A 24,472-nucleotide genomic window follows, 5' to 3' on the forward strand; every position below is an offset into this window, starting at 1 on the left:
AAAAATTTGATTTTCCACAAAAACAATGATTTTAATGCATTATCACAAGCATATTAAGATATGACATTTAGAATTTGAATTAAAACAATTAGTCCAGATCTGTCAATTACAAAAAAATTTAAAGAAAAATTATAACTGATTATGTTTCTCGATCTTTCCTACATCATGAACAATGTCTTCTCGCAAGTAGCTAACTATAAAAAAGCACAAAAATGCTAGACTTGAATGAACTTGATCATATAAATGACTGAAACTAATACTGGTCAGATCTTCATTGTCAGTCTCGACGACTGTGAGAGCGTCGGGCGTTGCTTCACTTTTCCCGAATTAGCTTTTGTCGCAGTCACGCCTGATTGCACAATTTTGAATGTCGAAATTGCAAAATATTGCAAAACAAAAGAAAAAGAAAGCACTTATCTTGAAACGCGATTCACTCCATTTCCTTCTCTTCTTTGGCCGACAGGAACAATTTTTGCACAACAGTGGTCACATTGCCTAAAATTTTAAAGTCATATAACTATAAATTTTGCATTTTATTTACTTACCGAGACCTCTGTTGAACCACTTTGGCTTATTCTGCCATTTGACGCCAATTAGGTAGGCAGGAATTCCAGAGAGAGTGATAAGAATTCCCATTCCAGTGTCGAGAGGCTTGTCAAAAATGGGCAGGATAACCAGAAAGGCACAGATGAACACGAATATGATCGGATAGATCACAGAAATCTAAATAACAAAATTGAATTAAGTAACTTCACAAGCTTAATTTAATTATGTATTACGTTGATAGGTCTGTGCATGTCTGGCTTTTTGTGTCTCAACCACAAAATTCCGGCAACAGAGAGCATGATAAAGAAGGATTCAACAAAACTTGAGTAGTTGATCAGTAGGAAAACGTCACTGGTGCAAAGCATGATGAGAGACAGAATATTCTGCAATTATTATTATTATTTTCAAATCCACTGAAAAATTAATCAAATTACCAAAAACACCAACGACGGAGTTGGAGTGAGTCTGTTTATGTTGATGAGAGAGAGCATCGTGGGAAAGTGACCCTGGCGAGCACCAACAAAGCAAAGCCTTGAAGAGGTCATGATGTGGACACTGAGACCCCCAAGGGCAGAGATGGCAACAAAGAGAGGCATAATCCAAGAAATCACACCAAGAACTTGGTCACTAAAAGTCTGGAATTGAAAGGTTTCAAATATGAAATTAATTTTAAATAATTTTGTGACTATTAAGAAAATACTCACAACAGCAATAGCATCAGAGGCGAGAATTTCGGTGGGCGACAAGACAGCCATGTAAGCTACATTGGCCAAGCCATAGATCACGGTTACAAGAGGAAGTGAGATGTAAATTGCTCTTGGCAAATTCCTACAGAAAATTTTATTACATTTTTGTTTAATTCATTCTTGCTAATATTTTCATTGCTCACTTGTAAGGATCTTTCAGCTCTTCTGTCATGAAGTTTAAGTAATTCCATCCAGCATAGGAAAATATTCCCGAATAGAAAGAGGTGGCGATCTGAGCAGCATTCGTAGATGAGTTTTCCCATGGATCAGCAAAGTTTTCATAATTTCCAAGCAGCATGTAGCTGATTCCAGCAACTATAATTAAAACCAACGCAGCTATTTTTGCAAACATGAAGCCATCCTGCAGCTTGGTTGTCAATCTCACATTGAAGCAATTGATAAATGTCAAAAGACCTGCATTCAGATTTAATTAATCAAATTTTTATTTTCTTATTATCAATCCAACTTACTAATTGCAGCTCCTGCAACTAATCTGACGGCAAAGTCAGGACTTTTGCAGTCCGGGAAAAATGGTTTGATCACATAATTGGCAAAGGTAAGTCCCATGATTGCATTGGTCGTTGGTCTAAATTAAAGCCAGATTTTTAATTATTTCCAACAAAGAAATAGAGGCTGGCGACTTACACAAAAATAATGTTTGCTGCCCACAAATACAAAAACGCTGGCAAAGGGCCAAAAGCTTCATGTATGTAGGCGTAGTCACCTCCTGACTTGGGAATCGAAGTTCCCAGCTCCGCATAGCAAAGGGCACCAATCATCGAAAGCAAACCACATGAGCACCAAACCAAAAGAGAAGCTCCGACCGAGCCAGCCGACTCCAAAACACCTTTGGGGGTGATGAAAATTCCTGGCAAAATAAATGCAAATATTTTAGGAGAATATATTTATAAGTATTGAAATTTTATTTATTACCGGAGCCAAAAATTATTCCAAGAATAATCGCAACGCCTTCCAGCAGTCCCAGCTGCTTTTTCATCCGAACCCTCTCGTCCTTGTTTTTGGCGTCTGTGCTGCCAATAAGGGACATCTCAGTGCCCGAAGGTGACACAAGATCGTTGTTTGCCATGGTCTGAGTCCTTTCCAAAAGTGATCAAGCAGGAAGATGTGGATATTTTTCATCCGAGTATTTTGGTAAGATTTAATCTGGTGTGCAGACAAAATTTTTCTGCACAGCGTAGTCCTTAAAAGATAATTTCATAAAATTATGCACAATAAATTAGAAAATATGCATTTAATAGAACCCTTACAGTTTGCAATGATTACTGAGCGCCTCAAATTAAGCCATTAGAACCACGTGGATCTCAGTCCGTCGTCTAGGATTGTAAATAAAGGCAATAAAATGCTTCCTCGTTATCTTTGCCGGCGAAAACACTGACCTAAGACAACAACAAAGTCTCCTCGAAATGCGCTGCAAAGTGAACTTTGCAAAATTCGATCCCGCCGGCGAATCTTATGCAATTCACTTTCTTATTTCATGCTCGGAAATATTCAATGTTTTTCTTTTGGATTAGGGGTGGCTTGAACACATGGCTCGGGAACAAAAGAGTGGAGTGGGGGCGGCGTTCGTTCATTCACCTCCCGGCACCCTCTCGTCTCGTCTACAAGATGAGGGAGACACCTTGCGTCGAAGCAGGAAACACGGCAATAAGGTAAAAGCGGAGCGGGAAGGGGTGGGGGTCGTGAAATTTTGTTAAGAAGTGTGTGCAGTGCGCAGCGCACTTCTGCTGCAGTTTCTGCACGTTTTTGCAAGTTTGTAAGAATTGTAAGAGTAAGAAGTTCTTGTGAGTAGTGATTGACGCGAATGGATTGGAAATTGGAAAGGAAGAAATTTTCGGAGGAAGGAATTAAGGACAGGAAGTCTGCCTGCTCGTTCGTTTCAAACCCACATGCCCTTCGTCTAGCCCTTTTTTGAGGACGCATTGTTTATTGTTTGAGACGCGCCGTTGAGCGTTTGCAGGGTAAGGTCAAAGGTCATGAAAGACAAGGATTGTGTGGATTGTGAGGAATTTTTATAACCATCTTATATCCATCTTATATACAGGGCCACACACTAAACGCACGTTCTGACTTGTAAACAATTTGTAATTTTATCAAAGTGAGGAATGTAAAAAAATTTATAAAAAGAGCTGCATTTTAATGCATTACAACTTAAAATAATAATAATAAATATGTAAATAGATAAATTATTATGCAGAGACCTTATTGTTTGTTTATTATATCGATTATATCTTAATCGTTGACACACATATGTTCATATATGTAATTAAATTTTGACACCAAATAATCTTTATAATTTAATTTAATTTAATGAAAACATAATTGATATTTCAATATAATTTCGCACTTTCAGCAGCATGGACTACTCAAAAGGAAGAAGTTACAAGTTAAGTCGCTTTTTATTTGGTGACGGATCCTCAAGCAAAGAAAATGTACCAGCCTCTCTAGCACAAGCCGGAAAACCTCAGAATCCTTCCAGCTCCAGTTTGCTTACGAGGAGAGTCACCTATCCCAATGCCAGCGGAAAATTGGTATTTATAATTATTTTAAATTTCTAGTGACATAAATAAGTTAAAGTAAATGTTTTTTAAAGACTAGTCTAGTCGTCGAAGAGAAGCCAAGTGATGCTGCAAAGAATCCCCGCCGCGAAGGCAGTTTTGATTCTTTTCGAAAGCCTTTGGCCAACCTGAATTCACTCAACACCAATTTGCAACACATCTTTCACAGCAAACACACTGAATTCAGCAGCAAGACCAGGTCAAATTCTCTGAATTGTGGAAATGAGGCAGGGTCTTCGGACGCAAGTTTTAGTGTAGGTTTTTTCCATTTTTTTTCCTTCTTTTTCAATAACGAATAAATTGTATTGAATTTTGTTTAAAAAAATAGGACTCGTCCGACTTGATTGATTTATCCCAGGATCAAACAGCATTCTTTGATAGTTCTTCCACATGTGACCTGTTCTCATGCAGCCTTCAGGATCAACTGCTTTATTCAACAACATACCTACAGGTATAGTATTATACATTATTTAATTATCACAATTTAGAGTGGTGCAAAATCCAGGAAAGTGTTGAGCTGCAGCTTCTTGATCATCACGAGAGAAAAGCAAATATCTTCACCAGCAGCTTGACAAGAAATGAGCATAAAATGAGAATACTTGTGGTTGACTGGATTTTTACCATTCAGGTATTTAATGAAGCCATTTTTATTTTTAAATTAATATATTTTTGTGTGTCTTCAGGGATATTTCAATTTGCCTGACATGGTCTCCCACATTGCTATCCAGATCTTCGATCAAGTCATGCAGGAGATGGAAATTTCAGAGAAAGAAATGCAACTTGTTGGAGGAGCTGCCTTTTGGCTTGCATCTAAAATGGAGGCTAACGGAGAAAGTGTATCAGTAATATAATTATATCAATGATTGGATTAGGTGAATAATTTTATATTTTGATTTATAGGGCAATAGAATGAAGAGGGTCATCGGAAAAACCTGCTCTGTAGCAAAACTGAAATCTGCTGAATTTGTTGTCTTCAAAAGGTTAAATTACTGCATCCCTCGAGACAGCGCTCTCAGTATTCACACCTATCAGCTGCATTCACTAAGATCCTATTTCCCTGTGGTAAAAAGATATAATTTATATTATTTTATATTAAATTTATTCTAAATTAAATTTTCTTTTATTAGGATGATGAGTTGCAAATGATTGGTCAGTATGCCTTGGAGACTTCGATGCTCTCATTGACTATGTCTCTTGGCGGATACACTGTAATGGCCAGCTCTGCCACAATCTGTGCAATTTTGATCTGTGGCCACACACTTTCTGGTATTTTTAGTTCATTTTAAATTAATTGCAACATTTTTACATGTTAGAAGTTTTAGATGTACTTTGGAATTTCTATTCAAGGAATGATTCGTCTTTTGCGCCTTTAGAGGATGCCATTAAGGGATCGTTGGTTACACTCCACAAGTTGATGGACCTTCAAAAGCTCAAGCATAATGGAGGTAATTTGTGGCTGAAATTTGGAGCCGAGGAAAAAATGAAAATTGCACTGAATCCAAAGCTCTCAGCTGAAAATATTTCCAAGATTTTGCAAACATGCCTGTGGTTTGCTAAAAAGTAGGGGATTTTCACAACGCAAATTAGTATTATCTGTAAATTATTTTTTATCGCCCCTGGTTAAATTTAGAAATCTGACTGGAATTTTATAGTTGGAAAAATATCAAAAATTTTAATGTGCGGAGTGTTGCTGCTTCATTTTTAAATTTTTATGTCTTAATGTCATTGTATATAAAATTAGAATACAAAAGCACATAATTTATCATGAATAATTTTATAAGAAAAAAAAATAATTCATATATATATTTTAAAGATCTAATAATTTAGAATTATTGATAAAGAATTTTGTATTTGTAATTAAAATTTTGGAAACAAAAAGAAAGATCGTGAAAGAAAGATAATTGCGATGATTGTAAGAAAATGTTTTTGGTATATCATATTAAAATATGTGCAATAAATTTAGAGAAATAATTTAATTCATTGTATATATTGATGCATTTTTTGAAGTTCAAATTGAAATAATTGCTACGACTCATAGATGGCGCGCAATGCATTGGTCCAAAGCTTATGTAATTTTGATCTGCATAGCAAAACACAAACATGGTCTGCTGTTGATCAATGAATTACACACTCTGTGAACTTTACTTGGCTGAACTTATGGATTTGTGGGTTGCTCATGGAGGAACACTAAATTGTCATTTAACGACTGAAATGTCAAATTTCTACTAATTTCAACCACGTTTTAACTCGGCTCCCGTGGAATTTAAAAACGTAAGAAGACAAACACACAAGCAAGCAGCCATGGCTTCGAATAAAACTCTGAAACTCGGCATCGACCATCCGTCTTTGCCCGAACACTCTGAATTCATAACTTTGGATTTTGGTCCATTTGAAACTGTTCATCAATGGAAACAACTGCCAGAATGCGACGAGTTTGTTGGATGCAGGTGCGAATAAAAACTCAATATTATTGTGGATTTGTGGAAGCAAAATTTACATTTAACAAATTAATTACAGGAGGAGCAAGCACACAGTTGTCGCCTACAAAGATGCAATTTACGTGTTTGGTGGTGACAACGGAAAGACGATGTTGAATGATTTGCTTCGTTTTGACATCAGAGAGCAGTCATGGGGAAGAGCTTTTTCCATAGGGCAGCCCCCTGCCCCTCGATACCATCATTCGGCAGTGGTATGCAATTTAATATTTTGTAATCATCATTTTTGAATTAAACAATATGATACATTATACGACTAAATTTTTCAATTTTAGGTCTTTGAATCTTCAATGTTCATATTTGGTGGCTACACTGGAGATATCCACTCAAACTCGAATCTCACCAACAAAAATGATCTGTTTGAATACAAGTTCCAAAATGGACAATGGGTTGAATGGAAGTTTACTGGAAGGTATGAACTATAAAGGCTTAAAATTTCTTCTGAGAATAATATGAGATAATATGTTATTGCTAAATTATAGGACACCAGTTCCAAGATCAGCGCATGGAGCTGCAGTTTTTGAGACAAAGCTGTGGGTTTTTGCTGGCTACGATGGAAATGCAAGGCTGAATGATATGTGGACAATTTCTCTGCAGGTCTGCTCTTTTTTCAATCTATAAATTTTTTATATTTGATTACTTCAACTTAATCATTCAATTTCAGTCTGGTGATGCCAGAGTGTGGGAGAAAATTGACCAGGTCGGAGCCTGTCCTCCGACGTGCTGCAACTTTCCAGTGGCTGTGGCTAGAGACTCCATGTTTGTCTTCAGTGGTCAGAGTGGTGCCAAAATTACCAACAGCCTCTTTCAGTTCCACTTCAAAACAAAATGGTTTGTTAATTACTCTTTTAAAACTCTCGTCTTAAAATAAAAATTACAGTTGGACACGAATCTCTACTGAGCATTTGCTGCGGGGAGTTCCTCCACCTCCAGCTCGGCGCTATGGCCACACTATGGTGGCCTACGACAGACACCTCTATGTCTTCGGTGGTGCAGCAGACTCAACTTTGCCCTCCGACTTGCACTGCTTTGATTTGGACACTCAGTCTTGGGCAGTTGTTCCTCCTTCTCCTGGCAGCTCAGTGCCCTCAGGCCGACTATTTCACGCAGCTGCTGGCTTAGGTTCGGCCATGTATGTTTTCGGAGGCACTGTTGACAACAACGTTCGAAGTGGAGAAATGTACAGATTCCAAGTAGGAAAATTAATTTTAATAAATAATTCAAATATCATAATTTCATTACATGCTTCTAGTTTTCGAGCTATCCTCAGTGTACCTTGACCTCGGATTTAGCAGGCCTGCTTGAGTCTCAACAATTCTGCGATTTGAAATTTATCGTTGGGCCCGAAGAGGAGGGAATTTTGGCTCACACAGCCCTAGTGGTAGCCAGATCGCAGTGGCTTCGGGCTAGAGTGAGGCATGCAAAAGATAGCAGAGACCGTCATTTAGAGGAGGTACTTCACATGATTTGTTCTTTTGAATAAAATTTTACAAATGCACTGGATTTTGACAGGTATTTGGGACAACGAATGTTCCCCATCAAGACATTCCACTTCTGGAAGTGAAACTCAAAGATGCGTCTCCACCTGCTTTTCGAATGGTCCTCAATTATGTTTACACCGACTGCATGGATCCAGCTAAGAAAAGTATGAATGGAATAATATCAAGATATGTTACAACAATACTAAGGAAATAATTTATTTTTAGTTGAGGATCCTCAAAGCAGTGAGATAGTTGTACTCATGATGGACGTCTATCGACTTGCAGATCAAGTAACAAATTTTAAAGCTTGCGGAAGGTTTAATTATTAAAATTTGTGATTTAGTTTCATATGCGCAAACTGGAGCAGTTGTGCCTCCACTATTTGGAGTGCACAATCAATACAAAAAATGTGCTTGAGGCGCTTTGCAATGCAGCGCAATTGAAACTCTACGTCATTAAAGAATTTTGCCTAAAATTCGTTGTCAAAGAGACAAACTACAGCCAAATTGTAATGAGCCGCGAGTTTGAGAATCTGGAACGAGGTCTGATGGTGGAAATCATTAGGCGGAAGCAATCACCTCCAGTGTGCTGCATAGCCCCACCAGTTTGTTGTGCTCAACCAGAACATGCTTCTGAGCAGACAGGTATATTTATATCCTGTTTATTCTAAATTTGATTCAGTAAACATATTTCACTTGCTAAAGGCTTCTCAATTGTCTCAACCCTGGAGCAAGATTTGGAACATCTGCTTACAACAACAGGCCGAGAATTCTGTGACATTACCCTGCAACTGGATGGCACCTCCATCCCAGCACACAAATCAATTTTGGCTGCTCGCTGCACCTATTTCGAGGCCATGTTCAGATCCTTCATGCCAGTGGATGGAATTGTTCACGTAATTTAGTTTCTTAACCAATAGAAATCTTAAATTAAAAAGTTAATCAAAAACTAGGTCCAAATTGGTGACATGATTCCATCCAGACAAAGTTTTGACTCACTCTTGCGCTATATTTACTACGGCCATGTTGATATGCCTCCCGAGGACTCCCTGTACCTTTTTAGTGCCACATACTATTATGGATTTACCAACAACCGACTTCAGGTACTGCAATAATTTAAAAATGCACTCAAAATTAAATTTTCATGTTCTAGGCATTCTGTAAACACAATTTGGAAATGAATGTGACATCCGAGAATGTGGTGCAAATTCTGGAAGCAGCTGAGCGAATCCAAGCTCTTGACATGAAGAAATACGCTCTGGCTTTGATAGTCCAGAACTTTGGAAAGGTTTGTGGTTCACCTTTTAAATTAAAGAATTTATTTGCTAGTATGAAACAAAACTCAGGTTGCCCGGATGTCGCAAGTAAGGCAGCTGAGTCGTGAGTTGCTGCTGGACATCATCGACACCTTGGCAGAAGAATTCACTGACAGGAAACTTACTACGGACAAGTCTACGCACAGCCTTGGGTCAGACATATGACTATAGGAGATTGCCCTCGAGCATAGACACAATGAGTTATACCAGCTTTTGTTGATAGCTATGGCTCACCTTCTCTATCTATGACCTGCATTTAATTATTTAGACACCGCTGTGATTATTTTTTGAAACCTTTAAATCTATTGATGTTATAAATGAATCTCTCTTTGAATGAATCTGCATAACTATAATCAAATGTTAACTATTTGTGATTAGCAAATTATACAAAAAGTACTGGAATTAAAGATATGAAATTAAACAGAAGATGTGATACTCTTTTTTTGTTTAATCTTACCATTTAAAATATTGACAAAGCCAAATATATTTGAGAGTTATCTCTATTATTATTACATTTGATTTCTCGGAGCAAGAAAGGAGAAACAAGTTAATTTTAAACTCAGTCAGTCTCACTGGTTTGTCGCTGGAGCTGGAGGACTGTTGGATGGGGCCTCTGACTCGTGTTTGCTTTCCAGGCTGAATGGCGGAATACGACAATCGAACATGTATCCATCACTTCTTTCCATTCTAAAAGTACCCCTGGAAGAATTACAAGTCAATAATTTGCGGTAAATTTCATTAATCTATAATTAATTACCACATGTGTCCTGAGGGTGCCTGAAGAGAAACATGACTTGAATATTGAAAAGCTGGAAGGGCTGCCGAAAGAAGGGGCTCCTGTCCTACGACGCCTCGACCACGCACTGTCTCCAAAGTTCCAGACAGACTGAATATGCGCCAGTGACGTTCACGCAGCTGAACAGGCAGAGGGCCTAGATTCTCCAACCTGATGCAATAGCGCCACTAAGGAACGTTAATTTTATTATGTGATTTATTACAAATGAGGTTAAGATTTATATATTTGAATGAAATTAAGAGCAACGATTAAAAAAAAAATAATAATAATAATTCGCCGCAGTGAGTCATTACTATTCAAAAAAGAATTTGTAAATTGTTAGAAATCTATGCGACGTTTATTCAAACGATCTGAATTTGATTTAAAGACAAATTAAAAAATTCCTCTGTTGCATTTCTTGGCTAAGAATTATCTTACCCAGTAAACATTAGATGTTTGTGTAATTCTACAGCCCATATAGAAGGGTATCACTGTTACCCTCACACCCTCTGTTGTTTCTTTATGTACATCTGAAAGTTCCAGCCAAGGATGATTCTTTCGCTGCCAAGCAATTAAAGTCTGCTGAGCTCCAAACGGAGGATCTGAAGAAAAATGATTGGTGATTATGATAAATAACCTTATTATTATATTGATTTGAAAAATAGTCCACTCTGAAAGCTAAAAATAACAAACCTCTGTTTGGCACTGGTGCAAGAAACTTGTCAAAGAGTTCATGCTGTAAAGGAGGTTGGGTGCTTGTTTCACTTGCTGTGTACGGAAGAATGTCTTCGTGAGCAACGTAGTCTAGTCCAGGGATTGCATACAAACTACGTGCACTATCTTGATGGCCTAAAAACGTTACTGCTTCCGTTTGTGCCCTCTGGAATAAAATAAAATTAACCAATTTGAGCAATAAGCAATAAGTATTGGTCATTTTTCCGTTTACAATGTATGGGCAGTCGCGGGCGTCAATCAGAACTTGATAGTACGTGTGAGTTCGTCCTTTGACTTCTCTCGAAGCCTGTTGCTGATTCAGATTCTCCACAGGGTCTCCAGGTCTGAGATTTAGAAAAAAAAAATTATAATCAAAACTTAAATTAGTGAAACCAATGTACTTTTCTTTTTTGTTGTTGAGATCTCGGTCATAGACTCTGGCCAACCAGGGGAACAGAATCACTCCCCTGTAGCCAAAAACCCTGTGCAAAAACAGCTGCCCGGTCTCGTAGGCGCCCTTTTCCTTTGGGTTCTCCAACTTTCCAACCTCGGCCAACCTAAAGATATAAAAAGTTTTATACTTTCATCGTTCTGAATTGCGCCAAACAAGGGTATTTGAAGGGTATGCCAGCGCAACAGTCAACAAAGTCGCTTTAATATGAAGAAAATTGCGAAAAATGGCTCACCTCGTCGAGTACTTTCTGGCCGATTGGATTGGGACGTCTACGCAGTGGATCCGCAGCAAAATGCCGCGAGAGCTGCGGACACTGTTGATTAGACACTTAATCATTCTTCCATCCTTTTCGTCAGCAGTTGGTTGCAAAATAAAATGTTCCTAGTTATAAATAAGTAATTGTAAGTTGTCTTCGACAGCCGCACGGAACCAAAAACAACACAGGGGAGTGACGACAAGACTCGGTTTTTAGAATAAAAATCGGTATACCAAAAAATAGAATAACCGGTTTGTATTCCATAAGTAGTATGCAAATTATTTTCAAGCTACCGGTTATTTAATGATAACCGGTAATTAGTAAGAAAAATTCGGCGGGATGAATTAATGCATTAAATTTGGCTCTTTTATTTCTACGAAAGTTTATGGCTAAAATGAACCTTTTTTAACAACATTCTGATTTATAATGATTACAATAATATAAAAACAATAATGCGTATAAGCATTATTTAAATTGCGTTATGTTTATCAACTCCATGTGATTTTGTTTATCAATTTTATTTTTATTGTTTTACTATTAATGAGCCCATTTTCGTCTCATTCTAGTTTCTTAAATATTTGTAAAAAAAAACTCTTTCTCGTAATTTTTAAATTAAATAGTGATATATAAGCGCTATGATAAATTTGAGAGTAATTTTTATTTAACTATTATTTAATAATGGAAACGCACCTCTAAGAATTTAATTAAATGCTCAAATATGTATCATTCATTATTATATTATTTCTTATTTCTTGTGGATCTACTTAGTTGCAAATAAGTGTCTATCTCTATTTAATTTACTTCTCATTTAATGCTCTGCTGTTGTGTCGGTGATCAAACAGCCTTTGGAGTCTAACGTCAGAGGTCATGCGATTCAACTCGGAGCCACCGACCAACAATCAAGTCAGATAAAAGCGGATGATACAGTTATATTTTCGTTCACAGCCAAACAAAACACGCCAACTTTGCTGCTTCTCTTTCAGTGGCGCCTCTCATTCATTTTTCAGTTGCCATTATATCACGATGGTGCACATAGACAAAATAATAATATTTTTTCCGTTGCTTTTAGCAACTCAAGTTTGGGGCGCCGCGGTCACCTTCAGCGAAAATGACATTGCGGCGCCGACACGGCAGGACTTCTGCAAGCAAAACCTGTCGCCGCAAGTCGTGAACGAAATTCAGTCGTACGCACCGATCGCCAGGAAAATCATCAAATTCGTCACGGAGGGCAAATACAAGGGAAGGACGTGGACGAAATTGGCCGAGTTCGTGGACAAGTTTGGCTCCAGAATTGCGGGTTCGAAAAATTTGGAGAATGCGATCGACTTCATGCTGGACGAGTTGAAAAAAGAGGGACTGGAAAATGTTCACGGCGAGGAAGCGCAAGTCCCGCACTGGGTCAGGTGCGTGTATAAAACACTCAAATGAAAAATTATTACAATAAATTAAAAATTTAACTCATCTAAAAAAAAGAGGAAAGGAACACGCTGAATTGATCGAGCCCAGAAAGCAAAATTTACCAATTTTAGGACTGGGTAGCAGCGTTGCAACCCCAAAGTCCGGAATTACAGCAGAACTTTTAGTCGTGGACAGTTTTGATGAGCTTCAAAGGAATAAAAACTTGGTATGAGGTTTTAATTTTTAATTATGATATAAAAAAAATTAATAATTCTAATTCTGATTTTTTTTCTAGGCAAGCGGAAAAATTGTTGTTTTTAATGAAAACTACACATCTTATGGGGATAGCGTGCAATACAGAGATTATGCTGCAGTTGAAGCAGCCAAACTTGGTGGAGTTGCAACTTTGGTCAGGTAAAAAGTCTCATATACATATTTTAGAATTTTCAGTCATGTGTAAATTTTTTTAAGTGTTCAAAAGAAAATAACTGCATAGCTATTTTTAAACCATTAAATTTGCAGTTAATTTAAAATTTACAGAAAAAAATTGGATACATACAAAATTTAATCCAATTCCCTAACTAAAGCATGACATATTTTAATTAAGGTCTGTTACACCATTTTCAATTTCGAGCCCTCACACTGGCTGGCAGGATTACGATGCAAATGTTACAAAAATTCCCACCGCCAGCATCACCGTGGAAGACGCCGAAATGCTCTCAAGAATGTTCAAGCGAGGTACTTATGTTAAAGACTATAGACCTAATAAAAATAAATTTTTGTATAAATTAAAGGAGACAAGTTGAAAGTGCGTTTGTACATGGAGGCGCAAAATCTTCCACCGGCAACTTCACGCAACACTGTTGCGGAAATCAGAGGCAAAACTAATCCCGAAGAAGTGGTCGTCGTTTCTGGACATTTAGACAGTTGGGATGTTGGACAGGGAGCGATGGACGACGGAGGCGGCGCTTTTGTTTCGTGGGTCAGTTTGGCGGCTATTAAAAAACTGGGACTCACGCCGAGGAGGACGCTCAGGGCGATTCTGTGGACGGCGGAGGAGGAAGGATTGGTTGGAGCTTTTGTAAGTTGATCTATTTATTATTCCGAGATATTCTTTTACACATTGATAAAAATTGAAAATGAAAATGCATATAGGCAATCTGTACAACACTGACGCACTGCCGGTGGCTTGCGCCAGTGATTCAAGTTTATCAATTAGTATTATTATTCATTATTGTTCCTAAACATTTATTTTAATGTATTATTTATTTTTTCATTTAATTAATTTTATAAAAAATTAATAATTAAAAATTTCTACGCAGGCTTACGTAAAGGCTCACAAATCAGATCAGGGAAAACTGGACTTCGTGATGGAGTCTGATGAGGGCACCTTCACACCCCACGGCCTTTCATTTTCCGGCTCAAAGATGGGAGGTTGCATTTTGCAGGAAATTTTGAAGCTGACTGCCAGCATTAACACTACTAATTACGAAACACCGCAAGTACATTTACAAAAATATTTAGAGAACATTTAATTAATAAAGTCGCATTTGGTTACAGGATGGAGGCCCAGACATTAAACTTTGGACCTCCAAAGGAGTGCCAGGCGCCAGTTTGATCAACTCGAACGAAAGATACTTTTGGTTTCACCACTCCGCTGGGGACATGATGACGGTTGAAGATCCAAGAGCTTTGGACTTGTGCACCGCGCTGTGGGCTGTTGCTTCTTATGTAGTGGCGGATTTGAGTTTCACGATTCCAAGACAATAGCACGACGAATCAAATAATTGCACACATTTCTACATAAATAAAATTTCAATACGTTAATAAAATATACTGACATGCTTATTTGAATAAAATAATATGTAACATAAACTTTTTAAAACATCAAATAATAATAAAAAATTAATATAAAAAAATGTGAGAAACAGGAAAAAGCTAGGCAATGAATAAAACGTGAAAAATCCTCAACCGCCGTGACCAACGCGATAAAGTCAACTTGCCGCTTTGGCGAACAAACAATTCGCCTGTCGCGGTCGTTAACTCGCTGACATTCACACTGGGCTGCATCAAAAAGTGATACGGTCCAGTGGCAGGTGGATCGAATTGGCGGCGAGCAGCGTGCGCGGGCACACGCTCGCCCTTGAGGTCGGCGGCGAGCGATTAATCTAGTTTTCACGCGAGTGTCACTCGAACGAGCACCACTGGAACGTCTAGCCGAGCTCAACATGCAAATCAGCGTGCGCTGCAGACGGAAGCAGGAGTAAAAAGAAAAAAGGCTCAGATCCGAGATGCTCGGAAGTCGTCGGCGATTGGTCGGGGAATCGCAAAGAGCGTCCTGAACAAAGACAGGACACACTTTAGAGCAAAAATCGGCCGGCGTAATGCAAGGCCGGCTCTAATCGAAGGCTTTATTTTACGCTGCATTTTTGCCGGTGGCCACCCTATTTAAGCCCAGGTGCCAACCGCTCGGGCTGACAGATCATGTTGAGCTCCGTATTGGTGCAGCTGGCGGTGTGCTCGGCCGCGGCCTGGGCTTCGGCAGTCCTGCCGCCCCTGCCGGTCGACTTTTACCCGGTGGTGGATGATGCGTACCTGGCCACTCCGGAGGTGGCCCCGGTTGTTCCTCAGGTGGCACCAGTTCCCATCGGATACTCCGGAGAGCAAAAGTTCAAGGGATACGAAGACGCTGGAGCGCGCGCCACCGACGGCCAATTTTCCTCCGGAGGCCGCCAGTCCGGTTACCTCGACGAAGAGTCGCGCAAGGGCAGCAAAGGCCGCGAGTCTCAGGAGAACTACGACCAAAGTCAGCGATCGCAACACAAGAATCAGCAGGACCAGGGCTACTACGGCGACCTGTCTGGATTCCGAAGTGGCTACGAGGACGGAAGGAATTACCAGGGCGGACAGAAATTTGGCCAGCAGGCCAGAAATAGCCTCGGCCTGGGCAACAGGGGCGGCCACAAAAAGGGACACACCACCACCGGGTTCACCAATTCGTACCACAAGGACGAGACGGGGAAGAAGTCTGAGTTCTATGACAGCTCGGACGACGAGGGCGGAAGTTATTTGTTCAGGGGTCAGGACCAAGCGTTTGACGGACAAGGTGCCAATGCCTACCAGGGTGGATACAACAATAATATATACAGGTAAAATTTACTAATTTTAATATGGTTAAATTATTTTAATGTTAACTGTTTTTTTTATTAAGTTTCCAACTATTTTGAATTGTTTTTATTATTAATAATTTTATTTTAATAATATCGATATCAGATCGATATAATAAAAAGTATTTTAATATTACATAAAATTACTTATTAAGTGCAATAAATAATTTTTGGTAGCTACAGTTGAATGATAAAATAAAATAATTGCCTTAATACGTGCATCAATGAATATGAATCATCTTAAAAGTTAATTAATCATTAATATCTTGCTGCAATGATTGGAAGTTTAGAATAATTGTCATTGGTAATAGAAATTAGATGAAATAAAATATAAAGAAAATTTAAGGGGGCTGAAGTATCTAAACAAGGAAAAATAATTAATTCTTTCAATTTCAAGGAACGACAATCGAGGCAAGCAGGGTCACTACGGCAGCGGTCTGAACCTGGCCGACAACAAAGGTCACAGGAACGATTACGGAAGACAAGAGTATTACGATCAGAACAGAAATTACGGCCACAAAGCCGGTCAGCAAGAAGCAAAGCAGCTAGGTGGCGGCTACTATGACAGAGGCGACAGGTACTCATCCGGAGGTGGTAGCAGCGGCCACTCGACCGGAGGCGGCACTCCCGGTTTCTATGGAGGGGCGACGGCCTCTGGCACCCTTGGCTATCACAGAGGTCACAGTGCAGCACCCTATCCATACTATTGAACAAAAGGTAGAGTTTACTTTTAAACCATTTAGGAAATCTTGCCTGTCTAATTTTTTATGCTAATTAATAGGCACCTTTCTAGGAATTTCATGGTGGCTAATTTTATTCCAGGTTGTTTCTAGAGACGCCCAACGCGCAAAAGTGTGCCGCGCCGACTGGCCAATGTCACGCATTGGAAAAATTTGCACTTGACACACACGCAGCAGTACTGAGAAATTACGACGTGCACACCCTGTAATTTATACGTCCAATCAAATAAATCTGGCTCGCCGCTTGTTGCGAGTGAAAAATTTATGCTCAATTTTTTGTACATTTTTTTGCATGCACCACTGTTAAAGCATAAATCAATTTGAGAAACTTTTAGCACTGAGATAATTATTATTTGATCACTTATTTGGTTAAAACTTTGGCCCCAACAAATTATTTTTAAACGAGCTAAATAATTTATGTTATGAAATATTTTAATTTATCGGGCGTTGCGATTTGCGCAATGAAAATAAATTTATGATTGTCGCTCAAAGACTTTATGCCCTGTGAGGGCCATTAATTTAGCAGTAATTAGCACGTTATATCTCTGTGAAGCATCAATATTTAAAAAACACACCATAAAGCCTGTCCAGATGAATATTAAAAGGCGTCGGCGAATTGAAACCAATTCAATTAGTCACGTCTTTTTCTTGGCGCATTATCTAAAATAAAATCTTGGAGCCGCGATTGGCGTTTTGGCACACATCTGTGGCGCCTCCCTTGAGTTTCTTGTCTTTTGAAAATTAACCACACACCAAACTGATAATTATCGCCTCTGATCTTTTAATTGAACAAAGCTGCTTTTGAATAACAGAGCTTTGAGAGAACTGAAATAAAAGGGCTCAAAATAAGAATCCATATGTACAAATTGAATCAGCAACTCAATTTTAATTTTTTTTTTGAGTAACTGTAAATAAAACTTTGCTCTGATTTAAGGTTTCAAAAATAATGCTATTATAATTCAGTTTAAGATTTGTAATATTTAAAAACTAAATATAAATTTTGGTAAAATTTGGGAAAATCGGCGAAATTGTGATGAGATATAACAAGAGAATAATATTTTTTTTTTTAAATTTTTTTTATATTCTAAAAGATTATCACTTTTTTTATGAATACCAGCTGTTAAAAATGGTTTACAACTTCGGTCCTATAAAGAGTAAAAATATACTATCCAGAATAAGCTGGTGAATTATTTTCATAAAATTATAATCAAAGGAGGCACGCACATTGCGTGGTTCTTCAAACATCCTTGCAGTAGCATGTGTGTATAATTTCGAATTGACAGATCGGTAGGAGGTTTTTTTTTGGTCCTAATAAGGAAGCCGCACGCATGTTTGGCATGTCAAATTGAGGCGAGATCCGCCGCTGGATCCGCGCGCACAGCGACTTTTATTGAAAGAGAGGAGGAGGTCCAACCCAGTCGCGGCCGAGCTGCAGTTTCAATTAGCCTCCGCTAGGCTCCAAGAAGAGACAACTCGCGGCTTTCTTCTCTCGCTCTCGCGAACGACGGACGGACGGATTGACTCTCTGTCAGTGTTGGAGAACGTGTAGGACGAAGAAAGCACCACGCTCGCTCTCTTTGCGGAAAAAAAAGAAGAAACGAAAACGTCGAAATGATCGCGATGCACTTTGACATGTTTGCCAGACAAGAGTTCGGTGAAACGTGACACCTCTGGCAGGACTGAACAACGAAAAAGGTTAGAGAGAGAATTATTTTGCACTTCTAAAAGAAATCTAAAAAATTTGCGTTGATTTGCACATTAGTCACATATTTGACATTTCTCGTTACAAATTTGGAATTTGAACAATCCAAAGAGGTTTTTTTTTGTTAAGGGAAGATTATCGAAAACCAATAATATTTGAGCTATTCGGCATTTTATATTTCACTATATTTGATAATATAACAATTAATATTTTTTTTTTTAAATAATTTTGCAACAAAAACTATTGCTAATTTTTTATTTAGACACTTTCAAAAAATATCACAAAATCAATTATGTAAAATCTAGACACATACTATGCAAATAAAAACTTAAAAATAATAAAATTACTCCTAGCTGTCAAGTCTGTCACAAACAAACACAATATTTGCATTTTTTGTTCTAGAGTAAAATAATAATTAGCATACATAATTAGTTATTTTTGCGATGGCCAACATTTGAGCGTTTTAAAATTGTTTGATAATTCTTTCAATTAAAGTCACAGAGAAAAAAATTTCAAAATTTATAAATTATTATTTTTACATTCCTTGTTTAAAAAAAGTAAATTATTATTTTTTTGAGCATTTAATTTTAAATTTTATACTTGATTAAATAATTTTATTTAAAATATACTAATAATTTTATTGCACCAAACTATTATTAATTGTTTCCTGGACTGTTTTTATTTATTCCTTAATTGATTTTGTGCTAAAACAAAATAAATAATTATTTATTTTGTTTTAGCACAAAATCAATATAAAAGCTCATGAATATTGCAGCATTGTTGGTTTGAAAATGTAAAACATTAATACCATTATGACGTCTTCGCCATCTTGATAAATTCCTTTTCTTTTCAATGATATAATTTGAAATAATTGAACTTTGACACTTAATAGATTTTAAAATTATTTACTCAAACTTGTTTGTTTTAACAGTAATGAACAAAATTGCAAAAATTGCTTTGCAAGCAAAAAAGTTAACATGCTTTTGATGATTAACGAATTCGCTTAACTAATTGTAAATCAAATAGGTGCTAATTTCGTCCACCACTCAGCAAATCGGTGCCGTCGGTGCTTGGCCGTGTTTCATAAATACCTGCTGCCGTACTAATGACTTTTTACTACTGACAATAGAGACACGGCCGATTACGATTCATTTTCGCACTAGGGCCGCTCGCTCTCTTTCATTATTTTGTATCGTGACTCGGCTTGGCAAAGAGTGGCCTACGTGACTGCTGTGGCTGTTTTGTTGCTGAAATTTTCTCTGTTGCACTTTTTATATCGACCGTTTGGTCAGGGCAGCTTCATACGTAAAAGCAGCAAGACGAGTACACATTCATTTCGTTTATTATCTCGCAGACTGTACCCAGAGGGACGGTGCCATAAACTACAATAATAACAGTTAAAAAGGGAAAAGCACTTAAGTAAATCAAAACACGAAGCATAAAATTTCAAGTTGAAAAGCTTTTTCTTTGAAAAGAGATGTGCTGGATTTTCCAACTTTGATGGTTTCCTTGAAAGCAAAAGAACTAGACGAGCTTAAAAATAATTAATACATGAAATTTATATTTAATTTGGTTAAACTTTGGTTCAATTTAATAAATTATTTAACTAACTTAAATTTAAAATTTCTGTTATCTTAATTGAAACTATTTGCGTAAAAATAAAATCATTTTAAAGTTGTCTGATTGTAGCTTTTTTATAAACTGTATCTTCATCTGAAGCTACAAAGATTGATCCTGGAGATATCAAATTTTTTATTTCACTTTCACACTCGCGGCCACACAAGACGACAATTCTTAAAATTTTATTGTCATATATCACGCAGTCTATGCTCTCCTTGCGCAAAGTACATTATTTTGAGAGTAATAATTCAAGAGTAAATAAAAAAACCAGCTCAAAGATCAAGATTTCTTTCTCCCTCGTCTGTGTAAACGTCTCACGTATCAGCCCAATTCATTTCTGCCAAAAAACCCGTATCTTCACTCTTTTGTGTAGCCGGTCATCAATCTTGAAAAAAAAAAGAAAACAGAGCAGACGTCGCGTGAAGTAACAGCATTTTAAAATTTTGTGTCGCCCCACACACAGAACATTATGCAAAGTGCTTTTTACAAGATCAAGTTCAAGAGCCGGGCGAGATTACTCGCACGAGATTATAGTCTGAATTATTATAATTTGCCCCAACGCGTTTCGGCCGATGGGAAGGTCTATCCGGTGCTCGCGTCATCTTTTCTAACACACAGGATCCTGTGACCAAAATGTGTCGATCGTTCAACCTGCCCCATCGTTCATATTGGAGGTGTAGAAAGAATGCGGCATTTGGCAAGCTATAGAGTTGCACACAATTGCGGCCAGTACAAATTATAATCAGGCCAACTTTCAACGGTAAAAAATAAGAGTAAAATAATGTGAACTTTGTCAGAAAATCTGCTAAATTAAAAAAATAAATTTCTGTGTGCAAGTCTGTTTTGGAAATAATATTTAATTTTTCGCTATCATGGTTTTCCTAATTAATTTGTAAAGTTTGTTGCCTTTAATTAAATATATTTTAAATAAAAATTTTTATAAATTTAATAAATATTTTTCAGTTTTCATATTTTGTGATGTAAATTTGAATTGTCTGATTTTTTCTGGTGGCCAACACTTTGAACTCTACAAATAGTAACTATTTAACCTTGATTAAAGTAAAGGGCGATTGACGTCTGCGGCTTTTTTTCCAAGCAACAAGAAAATAGCGCACTTGAAGTGCATGTTCGCCCCGGCTCTTAATTTATTTAGCCCTGTCTCGGCCGGTGTAAACAAGACGCGCTTGTAATGATATATCTCCTGGAGCCGAACAACAAGAGACTCCGAAAAAGATATAGGATCGCTGGTTGCCATTAAAGGTTGCAATCTGGACGTGCAACTTTTTGGGGTACTCGCCCAGGTGGGTGTGCGGTTGAGATGCGGCGCACTTGTGTTTTTATTTTTAATGAGGTCCTTTTATCCTCATCGGCTGAGAGCCGTTATGCGCGACAGTAAAAGACTCTTTGCGGCCCATTCTATCCGTAAGTGCAATTATGTGTATGTGCGCGGTTTTGCGTCCGAGCGCTACATTGCAGCCGGACGGTGTTTTTTGTTAATTATCTGCTGGGAGGTGAAACTACTTGGATGATCGAACAGAGCTTTCTGCGTGTATCTGTGAAAGTAATTCAGAAAATTAAAACACGGGAGAAATACTTGCTGGTTATCTTGATGGAATTTATTATAAAAGATTCTGCTTTGCAGTTTTAAACCTGCATGAGGCACGCCATTCATTACCTTATGTCTGCTTATATCTCGAATCAATCACATAATTGTATTTTGGGAATTAAAATATAAAGAATTGTGGTGGATATGTGAAATTAGCTACAAAAAAAACTTCAAGGAAAGTCTATTGTGTGAAATGAATTTTTGAATTAATTATAATAAGACATAAGGAAATCGACTTATTTAAAAAAAATATATATTGTACTTAATAATCTACATTATTTTGGTACATTTTCTGAAAATTATCTGTAATAATATAAGAAAATCTATCAAATAAATAATAAAATTCAATTAATAAATATTTTTTTTTAAATGTTGATGAAATTGTTAAATTTTGTCTGACAAATATGTTATAAACATATGCGTTGTAACATTTTTGTAAAAAAATATTTAGTTAACAGTGAATTCAGTAAATAAAATTTTTAAATTATCTAACGGAATAAATTGATTCTATGTTGGTAACTCTATTAATTTATTAAATTTAACATTTCAAAATAAAATAACTAGATAGTTGAACAGGGATTTAACAACTCAACTTGCAATTAATAGTTCACGCAGCTAGTATTTAATATATGTTTTATTATTTTATATTAAAAAAATGCCTCTTAAAATACCACCTAAACAGTTAAATTATGCGATGCATAATTTTGTAGCACGTCAAATCAATCACAGCCGTTACAGCACAATCGCCACTCGTGAACAATAGACGAATGTTAGAGGAGTTGCTGACATAAATATTCTGCGCTACGCAAATCCCGTCATGCTTTTCTGTAATTCTAATTCGTGGCTCGCGAATAGTGAATGAGAACTGAACAGATAAATTATTCAACGTGCATGAAAAAAAGTCTCTTGTGTTTGAGCACACGCCGATTTCGGGGCGCAGGTGGATCGCGGCGTCTCTTCATTTAAGAGTTTTTTATTATATCTTTGAGAAATGACGTGCGTACCTCAAGTACAAGTTTTGTCGCATTGAAACAACAATGCTCAAGCCTTTTGCAGGCGAAATATGCCACAATTCCAGGAGTGCGTCGCCGTCGGCGGCGGCACTTTCATGGCCTCACTCACTTTCCTTGGCGGTTCAACAGATCTGAAGATAAAAAAAGCTTGGAAGGCGAGCTAGACAGAGACAACTGTCTGCTCATCCTCCATAGCTCATAAATATTTATCCGCCCCGGGGAGACGCTCCATTTGTCAAACAGGGCTGAATTTTTCTGTGTTTGTTCTACTTAACTATTTTAAGTAGGGAATATAATATTATTTTTCGTCACTTTTACTACTTACGCGACTTGGGAGGCAAACGAGTCTTTTTATCGCCACTAGTAGAATTTGAAAATCGCCACGCTGCGAATATTTATTCCAAAAAGGGCGAAATTTATTGCCACCGGTCGAGGTAAACTGATAGTCTAAAAAAGTATCTGAGCATTTCTTAACTTATGCAAATATCAAGCACAATAAAACGACTTGCGTGGTTGGAGCAGGACAAACAAATAATAATTTGAGTATATTTGATCTTGTTGGGAAACAGGACGTTCAACGTCGGAGGCAATTTAATGGACGCGCAGACAGTTGGATTTGTATTATTGCAATCCGATACTGGTAAATCGGCACAAGCTTCATCTTCCATGTCACCGCCTCGTCGCAGATGTTTACATCCCAGTAAATAAAATGAAAAGCTGCAACGCTTTTGTTTAATCCGAGTGCATGATCTTGGAAGTCCTTTTAAACACGCCATTGTTTTAATTTCAATCCAACGCGAGGTTTAAGTTACGCACATCGATTTCGATATTGGAAAAGGGAATACGCCTTCCTTTTATCAGCTCAAGTGGCCATATACTTAAGCCTCGAAGTGCTGCTTAAGTTGCAAAAGTTTCCGAGATACCTTTTTTTGTTCTTTTGAAGTTCTTTAATCCTCTCTCTTTCAAAGTCGTTCTTTCCTTTCTTGTTGAAAGCGGCCACAGAGCTTATACGCAACCGATTGAATAAATAAAATACTTTTTCCTTGAAAATTTTTTTTGTCGCTTTTGTAAAGAAGTTATAAAGAGTATAATGAGTGAAATATGCATATTCATAACTATCTAATTTAAATTTTGAATATCTTCCAAGAAATTAGGGTGTTTACACTCTTCAAATTAACGCCCATTAGGGGAAACATTCACGCGTGTGCTGTTTTGCACATTTTCTCGGAAATAAGTTGTCTGACGCAAGCGTTTCACTTATATAGAGTAAAACATTCAAAAGTCCAAAGACACAAAACACCTTAATTCCATTTTCGGCTTAATTGCTGCAACAATTAAAAATTTTAATATTATAATGAAGCTGGGAATATCTCTAGGCAAAAAAAGGCTGAGGGTTTTGGGAATTAAACCACGGATGTAATTCAAAGCCTTTGGCTTTAGTAATCTTTTGATTTAATTTATTTTATGATTAAATAATTCAAATATTTTGATCTGTTCTAAGCGTTACTTTAGGGGTTAATTGCAAATCAAAATATCAACAATAAAACCAAATTCTTTTATAATAAACTAAATTATTGGTAAAATTAAATCCCCTATTATTTTATAAAAAAATCCATACGGGAATTTTTTTGTAAACTTTTTATGTCATGATTTTTTTTTTTTAAATTTGTAACTATGTCTGGGTTAAAAAGAAAAGGAACATTTAGCAACAATGCACATTTTGTGTTTTTATTATTTAGTTTCAAATCATGTTTATTATTTAATGTTATATGATTTGACTTTGCGCACATCTGCAAATTTATTCTTCTTTTTATTTTTAATAATTTATTTGTTTTCCTTTTGCAAAAAGATGCATCAAATTTCCACGT

At 37.2% G+C, this 24,472-nt stretch overlaps 7 protein-coding genes across 9 annotated transcripts in view; 5 read left to right on the forward strand and 2 right to left on the reverse strand.

Moving 5' to 3' along the window:
• Positions 1 to 5: 5 nt before the first annotated feature.
• Positions 6 to 2,887, reverse strand: LOC132205382 (large neutral amino acids transporter small subunit 2). The gene is made up of 11 exons (XM_059634402.1): positions 2,690 to 2,887; positions 2,561 to 2,626; positions 2,226 to 2,493; positions 1,938 to 2,160; positions 1,763 to 1,878; positions 1,436 to 1,706; positions 1,251 to 1,374; positions 981 to 1,181; positions 780 to 929; positions 546 to 723; positions 6 to 495 (listed from the first exon to the last, which is right to left on the reverse strand). The coding sequence occupies exons 3-11, from the start codon at positions 2,377 to 2,379 to the stop codon at positions 431 to 433; spliced, it is 1,482 nt and encodes a 493-aa protein (XP_059490385.1). The 5' UTR covers positions 2,380 to 2,493; positions 2,561 to 2,626; positions 2,690 to 2,887; the 3' UTR covers positions 6 to 430.
• A 116-nt stretch (positions 2,888 to 3,003) lies between these two features.
• On the forward strand, positions 3,004 to 5,634 carry LOC132205383 (G2/mitotic-specific cyclin-B1-like). 2 transcript variants are annotated; one of them, XM_059634405.1, is made up of 9 exons: positions 3,004 to 3,271; positions 3,667 to 3,841; positions 3,904 to 4,122; positions 4,197 to 4,319; positions 4,374 to 4,496; positions 4,552 to 4,710; positions 4,769 to 4,930; positions 4,996 to 5,134; positions 5,191 to 5,634. In XM_059634405.1, the coding sequence occupies exons 2-9, from the start codon at positions 3,668 to 3,670 to the stop codon at positions 5,430 to 5,432; spliced, it is 1,341 nt and encodes a 446-aa protein (XP_059490388.1). In that variant the 5' UTR covers positions 3,004 to 3,271; position 3,667; the 3' UTR covers positions 5,433 to 5,634. The 2 variants fall into 2 exon arrangements, with proteins under 2 accessions (XP_059490388.1, XP_059490387.1); XM_059634404.1 differs by having other exon boundaries at positions 3,005 to 3,271; positions 3,664 to 3,841.
• A 326-nt stretch (positions 5,635 to 5,960) lies between these two features.
• On the forward strand, positions 5,961 to 9,579 carry LOC132205381 (leucine-zipper-like transcriptional regulator 1). Its single transcript, XM_059634401.1, has 14 exons — positions 5,961 to 6,315; positions 6,386 to 6,557; positions 6,639 to 6,775; positions 6,846 to 6,960; positions 7,028 to 7,194; positions 7,244 to 7,556; positions 7,616 to 7,816; positions 7,876 to 8,008; positions 8,070 to 8,134; positions 8,188 to 8,488; positions 8,549 to 8,739; positions 8,797 to 8,946; positions 8,997 to 9,131; positions 9,190 to 9,579. Exons 1-14 carry the CDS (start codon positions 6,170 to 6,172, stop codon positions 9,322 to 9,324), a joined length of 2,361 nt encoding a protein of 786 aa, XP_059490384.1. The 5' UTR covers positions 5,961 to 6,169; the 3' UTR covers positions 9,325 to 9,579.
• Positions 9,580 to 9,589: 10 nt separating this feature from the next.
• Positions 9,590 to 11,550, reverse strand: LOC132205384 (polymerase delta-interacting protein 2). The gene is made up of 7 exons (XM_059634406.1): positions 11,335 to 11,550; positions 11,050 to 11,205; positions 10,881 to 10,992; positions 10,628 to 10,814; positions 10,373 to 10,536; positions 9,917 to 10,122; positions 9,590 to 9,858 (listed from the first exon to the last, which is right to left on the reverse strand). The coding sequence occupies exons 1-7, from the start codon at positions 11,436 to 11,438 to the stop codon at positions 9,729 to 9,731; spliced, it is 1,059 nt and encodes a 352-aa protein (XP_059490389.1). The 5' UTR covers positions 11,439 to 11,550; the 3' UTR covers positions 9,590 to 9,728.
• Positions 11,551 to 12,271: 721 nt separating this feature from the next.
• Positions 12,272 to 14,589, forward strand: LOC132204505 (carboxypeptidase Q-like). Of its 2 annotated transcripts, XM_059633046.1 has the most exons (8): positions 12,272 to 12,340; positions 12,428 to 12,761; positions 12,832 to 12,982; positions 13,052 to 13,170; positions 13,364 to 13,494; positions 13,551 to 13,837; positions 14,079 to 14,258; positions 14,317 to 14,589. In XM_059633046.1, the coding sequence occupies exons 1-8, from the start codon at positions 12,277 to 12,279 to the stop codon at positions 14,524 to 14,526; spliced, it is 1,476 nt and encodes a 491-aa protein (XP_059489029.1). In that variant the 5' UTR covers positions 12,272 to 12,276; the 3' UTR covers positions 14,527 to 14,589. The 2 variants fall into 2 exon arrangements, with proteins under 2 accessions (XP_059489029.1, XP_059489036.1); XM_059633053.1 differs by having other exon boundaries at positions 12,291 to 12,761; positions 14,317 to 14,588.
• Positions 14,590 to 14,931: 342 nt separating this feature from the next.
• On the forward strand, positions 14,932 to 16,929 carry LOC132205385 (keratin, type I cytoskeletal 9-like). Its single transcript, XM_059634407.1, has 3 exons — positions 14,932 to 15,905; positions 16,321 to 16,640; positions 16,746 to 16,929. Exons 1-2 carry the CDS (start codon positions 15,241 to 15,243, stop codon positions 16,631 to 16,633), a joined length of 978 nt encoding a protein of 325 aa, XP_059490390.1. The 5' UTR covers positions 14,932 to 15,240; the 3' UTR covers positions 16,634 to 16,640; positions 16,746 to 16,929.
• A 1,155-nt stretch (positions 16,930 to 18,084) lies between these two features.
• Positions 18,085 to 24,472, forward strand: part of LOC132205127 (uncharacterized) — a 50,936-nt gene continuing 44,548 nt past the window's right edge. Inside the window, exon 1 of the mRNA XM_059634007.1 lies at positions 18,085 to 18,358. The gene's annotated coding sequence lies outside the window, so the exon portion shown is untranslated. The remainder of the gene's footprint in view (positions 18,359 to 24,472) is intronic.

Source organism: Neocloeon triangulifer, unplaced genomic scaffold (genome assembly GCF_031216515.1).
Source record: "Neocloeon triangulifer isolate White Clay Creek 2 clone unplaced genomic scaffold, ASM3121651v1 ptg000002l, whole genome shotgun sequence".
Lineage (NCBI taxonomy): Eukaryota > Metazoa > Arthropoda > Insecta > Ephemeroptera > Baetidae > Neocloeon > Neocloeon triangulifer.